The 8,931-nt window shown below is 41.4% G+C and overlaps 1 protein-coding gene across 1 annotated transcript in view; it reads left to right on the forward strand.

The window, feature by feature from the left end:
- Positions 1-8,931, forward strand: part of PHLPP1 (PH domain and leucine rich repeat protein phosphatase 1) — a 198,976-nt gene that overhangs the window by 146,878 nt on the left and 43,167 nt on the right. Inside the window, exons 6-7 of the mRNA XM_019538254.1 lie at positions 3,056-3,202; positions 4,319-4,549. Of these exons, the coding sequence (XP_019393799.1) occupies positions 3,056-3,202; positions 4,319-4,549 (378 nt within the window). The remainder of the gene's footprint in view (positions 1-3,055; positions 3,203-4,318; positions 4,550-8,931) is intronic.

Genomic DNA, 8,931 nt, shown 5'->3' on the forward strand with positions numbered 1-8,931 from the left:
GTCCCGGGATTTGCTTGAGAAGCATCTATGGATGCAAGCCAGCATTTTGGTCGCTTTACTAGCTGCAGCATCACATTGAATGCTCATGTCCATCTTGTGGTTAATCATGACCCCAAAGTCCCTTTCATCCGTAGGGAAAGCGTAGTACTGCCGAGCCTATAAGGATGCTGCAAGTTTTTCCTCCCAAGGTGGAGAACCTTGCATTTTTTGGTGTTAAACGCTATCAGGTTCTCATCCACCCATTTTCTGAGCCCACTGGGGTCAGCCTGGATTGCCCTCCTGTCCTCATGTGTGGATGCTTTACCCGTATCATCGGTGAACTTGGCCAGTCCACTTCTGACTCCAGTGTCCACATCCTTAATGAAGATGTTGAACAATATGAGTCCAAGGACAGAGCCCTGAGGGACCCCACTGGTCACAGGGCACCATGACTTTTTCATAGATTTCATAGATGCATTTTAACCTAATTTTCATTAGATGCATTTTAACCTCCAGCTTCATACCTGCATACCTGTGGCTTAGCTCTCAGTGTGTCTTTACAGTCAGTATTGGAGTTGTGGCAGATACCTAGTTTCTACTGGCTTTTAGTATTTGGTCTAAGACTTTTACTCTAAGCCCTTGCTTTTACACTAGACGATCATGGAGGAGGGTTTTTTTTAAATCTCTTCCCACCTCCCACCCCCACCCACTGTGTATGTTTTCTTTCAGTGAGGAGCATTATTATCGTCAGTTTACTTAGCTCAACCCATTCTTTGCATTGCAGTTCTTCCTCCGGAAATAAATTAATCATTGTTTCTGTTCAGCAGGATCCCATTCAAGTCTGTTCCAAGCTGCTGCTGTTTCCACTGTGGCATGAGGTGCCCAAGATGAGTGATAATTTGGCAGGATATTCCCTTGCACCCCTTATTCCTGGCAAACTGTGTCAACAGGAGGGCATGAAGTACCCATTCTTCTTGAAATCCCTGTGGCTTCATGTTGCTACTTAGCCTTGCAGTCTTGGCTCCCATTGGCATAGTTCGTGGTGCAGTAATTACAGCCCCACTAAAATAGTGTTGAATGCCCTGCGTACATTTTGGTCAACGGCAGCTTTTTGCAATGGTGGTGGTACCGGTGCACATGCAAACAAATTAACTGGAGTTTTAAATTGCTTTGCTTCTTTTTATCATCATGTAATACATGTGATGTTTTTGAGTTTCTTGTCATGGTTTTCTAATTGGGGAGACAAAGAACATGAAGATACCAAATTGTTTAGCCAGTCCTGGGCTGCATGACTCTGTTGCAGCACTGCTAGAAATCTGTCACCTGAAATATTAATGTTAGTAGGTGTGGTCAGGGCAGATCCAGGAGGCTGCAGTGGTGCAATTTCACCTCCTTTTTGATTCTTCCTACACCCAAATTTTGTTTGAGTGGGGCAGCAACTTCTATTCAGGCAGCACTGACACTGCCAGTTACTTCATGGTTTATCTCAATGATTCTAGCTAATCTCTCTCTTCTCCACTCCACAGGTGTTAACAACTGTTTCTCCTTTTTAATGGTTTTGATATTCCACTATTCAAACTATTCTTTCTTTTGCAATGTTGCTGTCTGTTAGCCATTCCTGGTAATGACTGACAGTGCAGTATTGGAGGAACTGTCAAGTTGCTCAAGAAGGCTAGCTTTTGTTTTATGAATCTGAATAATGAGAGAGTAAGAAGGATGACTAGTGACATGATCTTTTGTCTATTTTGACTAAATTTTGCCTAATTTGTTGCATCATTTTATATGTTTTGTATGAAGTCTAGCAAATGAATGCACATTCCAGTAATTGCATTCACTTTTGCCTTGATCTTAAACTAAATACAAAGGTGCTAGCTCCCTACCATACTGGTAAAGCATTTAGCTTCTCTTCTAGAGAAAAATGTGTTGTGTTATATGCAATTATGCCACACCATCTGCACCCACTTTTCAAAATCCTAGATCAGTCCATGGATGTGGTATGTCCTATTGTAGAATAAACTGAGAGGAAAAAGCTCTCCTCTACCCACACCTTTTTCCCTGACCCTCTCCTACACAAGGGATTTGAGATTTAATGAAAGGAAAATGAAGTCCAAATAGAATGCATCAGAGTAAGCCGTGCCAGTAAAGAACTTCCTCTCATCCATCGGAATCTGACACAGATCTTTTCATTCATCCATTTAGTTGCATCCACATTCGGCACACCTCCCAGTGGTTGTTAGGCAACCATAACAGTGCTGCTGAACATCCAGGCTGGCTAATTGGATTGTCCTCTTCTTTTCTTTTGTTTTTTTAATGGTCTCTCTTTCTGCTTTTTTGTTTTAAATTAGATGACCCCAAAGCAATCCGTCTCCTTCTCAGGAGACTCAAGAAGACTTGAACCATGTTAGCAATATGAAGACATGTTGAGAAGGGAAAAGTATATAATCAGCACTTATAGATGGTACCTAATTGAGATTTTAAGAGCTTCTTTTATTTTTGGTGTTTGATGAAATTTAAAATTAGTACGGTGCTCTGTGCAAACTAACAAAATTCCTGTGTCAATTGGAGTTCAATACAAAGTATACATGGAAAATTAACTGCGCTACTCACTTTCTTTTCCTGTTCAAAGAGCTTATACGGACAGAATCATGCACTCTGCTTCTAATTATATTCACCATCTTTTATAATAATAAATGTGTTGGAAGTGTAGTAGTGCTTCAGCTCAAGATCAGATGGTAAGGGAGGTTTCACTTAAAAACTAATCGCATCACAGAATAACAGATTTCTACCAGTAGAAAATATATTTAATATTTTGCTTGGTGGCCTCTTTGTCTGCTGATACCCAGTGATGTTTTGACATCAAGGAAATGGTCAAATGTGGCCCACTGAAATGTATAAATATGCTTCTAAACTTTGTTTGATGTCCAGAGTACACAGACTTGAAATACCTTTAAGATACCCAAATCTACCTTTTATATTTCAGATGTTACAGGACAACTCCAGCACTTTTATTATACTTTTGTATTTTGTTTCCCTGAACTGTGTGCTTTAAGTTTTTTTTTCCTCTTTCTTTCAATAGGTTCACAAAGTTGAAGAGTCTTAACCTCTCCAGTAATAATTTAGGAGACTTTCCATTGGCAGTTTGCAGTATTTCAACTTTGACTGAGCTCAACATGTCCTGCAATGCCCTCAGAAGTGTTCCAGCAGCTGTCGGAGATATGTACAAGTAGGTACTCTTAACATTAATTGCACATGCTGGAATAGGATTCTCAAAGTAAAGGCAATAGAAGATTGAGTGATTCCTGCACAAATCTTGCTAAGTTTGTAATTTGGTTGACTCTAGCTTTCACAGCCGGCTAGCTTTTATATCCTTGCTGACCAGGTGGAATCAGTGGGTTGGAGGAACAGTAAGGAGCATTATGTGTGTGTGTGTGTGTGTGTGTGTGTGTGTGTGTGTGTCTGGCCATTCCAGTTATCATAACGGTCTTAAATTCTCTTAAGCATTAACAGTACCATTTTTTTTGTATAAACAGTGATAATTGTATAAGGCGGAGGTGCTCAACCTCCAGCCTGCCCACGAGTCAAATGCAGCCCATAGAGCCACTGCATCAGGCCGGTGGGGCACCTGACAGGTCTGGAAATTTGGCAGGGTGGGAGCAATGGCCATTAATAAAGGCACCCTTCTCCATGCCAAATCCCCATTCCTTGTGTGGTGAGTTGGACCCAAGTAACACCTTTTTCTCCCACAGGTGGTTGGGTCATGCTTCCCTACTTTTGGATCAGGGTAAAGTCATGCAGCCTTCCCTCCCCCTGGGGCTGAGTTGAGGCCTAGCCGTGTCCTTTCTTCCCCCTGCCTCCTCCACCAGGCTGGGCCACACCCTCTTTCCACTAGGCCAGGTCAAGCTCCTTTCCCCTGTGAAGCTGCACTGGGGCCAGCCTGTACCCACTTTTCTTCCTCCATGCAGCCAGATGGAGCCCACAGTAGATTAGGAGCACTGGCTGGATCCAGCCTGCAGACAGACTTGGCACTGTCAGTCTGACCCGTTGGGCCAAAAGGTTGGGCACCACTGGTATAAGGCATTGATGTCTGCAGTGTATATGTAAAAGAAATGGGAATTCCAGAAAATTTGAAGTATGAAATGTAGCTAGTTTATCTAGACCATAGTTCATGCTGACTAGGACTTGTAGGATTTTGTCATATTGTTCGCAGATGTTTGGTAGGCTTCTCTGTGACTTCTCTTGCTCTCTACCCTTGTACAGATTTATTTCCCTATGACTGCTGTTAATTTGGGATGAATGCATGTTTGTAATAAAGGGTCACTTTTCCCATCTGCTTTAATAGTTTGCAGACATTTTTGCTGGATGGCAATTTTCTCCAGTCCCTCCCTGCTGAATTGGAGCACATGCATCAGCTCAGCTATCTGAGTCTTTCCTTCAATGAATTCACTGACATTCCAGGGGTATTAGAGAAAATGACTGCCATGGATAAACTCTGTATGTCTGGAAACTGCATAGATACCCTCAACCTACCAACGCTGAGAAGAATGCCTCATATTAAACATGTGGATCTAAGGTAGATATTTGTGAGAGCAAATCTGAATTATTAATGTAGAAATAACTTCTTATGTGATGGTAATAGTAGCCCCCAGATATGTTTGTTTGTTGTTAGTTCATTGTACAAACTCACAGCACTAGCAGCAGGTAGTATTTTTTTTGTCAACTTGATGTTTGGGGAAACTGACTAAACTAAACAAGCCTGAAAAAGTGAATTTAAGGGGTTTAAATGCATTATTGTGGCCCTTACAGGTCATAGCCACACCAGGGCTTCATTGCAGTAAGTACATACAAATATATTGAAAATGATAGTTCCTGGTCCAGTGAGCTTAGAGCCCATGCCGTAAGGGAGACCAAATGCAAGAGTTTGGTGGCCGGGGTAAGGAGAGGATAAGGTAACAAAACTGGTTTTGCATATATTTTGTCTTCTGGCCTTAGCCAAATTCAGCATGTTGTAATTTTTTTAATGGTTTTTCAATAAAGTATAAACAAAGCTTCCATATACACAACTATGTTGGGGCTCCTCTCTTGGCAAACTCTGAAAAGGTTGACAACTTGTACAACCTTTGGGGAGGGATGGCTCATCTAGAAGTCACTCCAGTCCATAAACCTATCGCAATGCCAGTTTGTGTGAGGAGAACCCTGTCATTGGAGAAGGGGAGGGAAGCAATCAGTGGGTGTGTGGCATAAATCCAGCATGCTGAAAAAGCAGCTCTCCTTCCTGCCTTTACAATCTGAACAGTTCATCCTGCCTTCTGTTGATTAGTTCTGTTTGAAGTTGCTAAGATCATGTGTGTACAGGGACAGAATCAGAATGGCCAAGGCACAAACTGTGCTAGCAAAGGAGAAACCCTCCTCCCCCTTTGCCCCATACCCCCACTCCCACCTCCCAAATCAAGAAGCATTCTCTTAACACATTAGAAATAGGAGAGATGCAAAGAAAACATTCTGAATGAGAAGAGGCTAACAATGGACCGTGTACAGGAGGCTGTCGAAGGACTAGAACAACTGGCATCAGTTAGTGTGAGAGGGTGGGGAAGGAGGGACAGAAATTATACATGGAGTAAAATTTAAAATATGTTAGCTATGTACCTAGGCAATTTGGGTTCTTTCGTATCAGCAGGGCCTGATGACATTCATCCTAGATTACCCTGAGAATTGGCCAAAGTATTTGCAGAGCTATTGACTACTATGGAGGTCAGGTAAGGTCCCAGCAGACTGGAAAAATGTTACAGTGCCCATCCTTTTTTTAAAGAAAAAAGAGGGCCTCAGGGAATTAGACCGTTCATGCTTATCTTCAGTACCTTGAAAGGGGCTGGAGCATATAATCAAACAGCCAGTTGGCAGGCGTCTAGAGGCTTAATGTGGTGACGAGCAGCCAATGTAGATTTGTCAGGATCAAATCATGCCTAACCAATGTAATTGCGTTCTATGACAGGATAATAGGTTTGTGCCTAAGAGAGAGCAGTAGATATTATATAACTTGGCTTTAGTAAAGTTGACAGACTCCTGTGAGTGAAGTTAGTTAAGGAAATACAGTTTACATGAAACTGCTGTAGGGCTGGTACATGACTAATTGGGTAATCATTCTCAGAGTAGTTGTGCATGGCTTGGGGAGGCTGTATTGATCAGGTTTCCGCAAGGATCTGTCTTGGTTCTTTTAAAAATATTTTGGTTTTAATGATTTATAATTGAGAGCACACTTAGTAAATTGTGAATAGCATAAAATTGGATGGGGTTATGGAAGTGCTTTAGAGTACATGATTAGTAATCAGAAGAGGCTTCATATATTAGGAGAATGATCTGAAATGAACAGGATTGGAATTCAATGAAGTGAATATTCCTTCTTAAGTACTTATCAGGTGAACAAATACAAAATGGGAAAAAGGTTGCAGGATTGCAGAGAAAGATATGAGGGTGGGGAGGAGGTGCTAAAGCATCACTAGCTGAATGAGTCACCAGTGGCAAGAAAAACTACTACCATCCTGGGACGTGTTAACAAGGGTGTCGCATGCAAGGTGCAGAAAGCAATTCTGCTCAGAAATCTCACCTAGAGTGTCCAGTTTTGGGTACTGTACTTTTGAAGAAAAAAAAAAAATGTGTGGGCAAAATAGAAAATCCAAAGGAGTGCAACAAAAATGATGTGGATGTCTAGAACACTTGACAACATGAGGTAAAGTTTGAAAGAACTGGATTTATTTAATTTCAGGGAAAGAAGAATGATGGGGGAATTTGATAAATCTCCAAATAAAATCAGAATTGTTTCGAAGAGGTGATTATCATTTGTCCTCTTATACCCTTGGTAGACAGGGTAAGAAGTAATGGGTTACAGGGTAAGAAGTAACGGGTTAAAATTGCAACAAGGAAGACTTGAGTCTAATAACAGGAAGAATTTTTGTAAACAATTCCTGAGAGAAGCTGTGAAATCTTTCAATGGAAGTTTTTTAAATGCAAGTTAGGCAAACATTTTGCCTGGAATGCTTAATGCAAAGATAACTTTGTCTTGCATGTTAGAATGAGATGACCTCCACAGGTCCTTCTGGCCCTTTTTGTCCTGTGTTTCTGATGTGGGTGCAGGCTCCTGGAAATTACATGCTCAGTCTGCTTCTGATGCTTGCCCCTTAGTGCCAAGGTCAAGACTGTCTTCTGGGGCTCTATAGTGGTGTTCCATGCCTCCAGCGAGAACTCATCTAAGGCAGAGGTTCTCAAACTGGTCCGTGGACCACCATTGGTCCATGAGCTCCATTTAGGTGGTCTGCAGAAAGGCTGCAGGACAATTAAGAATATCTGTACTTGTAAGACTACTGATATTAAGATACAAGTTGTGTGCTTTGATTTATAGAACAAAAAAAAGTTTAAGTGGTCTGTCACAACCCTCAGCAATTTTCAAGCAGTCCATGGGGAAAAAAAAAGTTTGAGAACCACTGATCTAAGGGAGAAGGGGCAGTAGAATTTCCAACCTACCTTTCAGCCAAATCTACCATTTGGTTAGAGACAGCAGTTTGTCTGTGGTGTCCCATCCCTCCCATTCCAGCTCTTAGGGACTCTGGCTCGGTCCACACTACTGCTGCTACTCCTTAGTGTGAGGTTCCAAATAACCAATATAGATATCAGAGCAGACGTGCTAAATAGTGTCCCTTCAGCTGAAATAGCCTACGCTTCGTAGGATGTCTGTGCTACTGAGGAGTTTGGGCTGAAGTGAGGACAAGTTACAGCACTGGGGTAACATGGAAGGATCCCTTTCGGGATCAAAATATTAAACTTTCTATGTTCAGGTTCTCCTTTGTGAAACTTTCCCATCCTTTATTATAACTTTATTTTAATCAGTGCATTTTGCTGAGGTGCCATTCATTTGGGCTGAGTTGCTGGTTATTGTGGAAATTGCAGAAATGCCTGATACGTTTTTCCCAGGGGCAAAACACCTTTGACTGTAATGCTCAACTGGTATTACAACAGGTATTTTCCTTGGAAGGTAGGTTTCTCAGCAGAGGCAAAAAGTAAAGAATGTACGACAACAAGGCTATATTAATAATATTGTACACAGTCATGCTAGCCTGCCTTGGGATTTCTGTTGTTCCCATATATATTGGTGTTACTCCTGATATATTATCTGCTGTATCTAGTCAGTTGAGAATAATTGGATTCTTCAGAGTTCACTTAAATCCTGTATGTAGCTCTGCTTCATCAGTAACTTTATTTCCACGGTAATTTCTTCTGGAAAGGTCACTGAGGGCTGACTAGCTTCAGTGCAGTAACTCTTGCTCAGACATCAATAAAGATTACAGTAAAACCTATTCCCTTCTGCCTCTTCCCTCCCACCACCTGTTTGAATTCAGAGGGCTGAGTTTGCTTGCTTAAAGATGATGAAATAACATGTAAACATGGAAAGGCTAGATCCAAAACTAAGTCAAACTAATAACTCCATTATTTCCAAATTACTACTTCAGCAACTGAGGTACACAGTTGCATGTGTCAGGCTTTTCTAGCAGTGTTCATTACATTTCTTTGAAGGCCAACGGGAAGTATGTAAAAGTACTTTTTTTTTTTTTCTTTTTCTGTACCACCCAGGTGCAAATAACAGCAAGATCAGTGTTATTTTTGTAGATGCAGTAATAATACTAATAACACCTAGCTGTTGGTCCATTTTTCAGTAAATGGCAAAGTACAAGAAAGGAGGTCAACTTCATTATCACAGTGTAACAGAAGATGATAAGGTACAAGAGCTGACCTAGTCTGTTTAAAAATATCCCAGGGAACAGAATAAGGAAGGAAAAAAAACAAATAAAATGGGTCTTGTTCAGCATCCATAGGCTCACTGTGTGACCCAAGCCAGTTGTTGAACTGCAGACATAGGGCTGCTTCTCTTCTTCCCTCCCATTTCCCCCCTGCTCCCTCTCCCCC

This window comes from Crocodylus porosus, unplaced genomic scaffold (assembly GCF_001723895.1).
Source record: "Crocodylus porosus isolate Cpor-Errol unplaced genomic scaffold, CroPor_comp1, whole genome shotgun sequence".
Classification (NCBI taxonomy): domain Eukaryota; kingdom Metazoa; phylum Chordata; order Crocodylia; family Crocodylidae; genus Crocodylus; species Crocodylus porosus.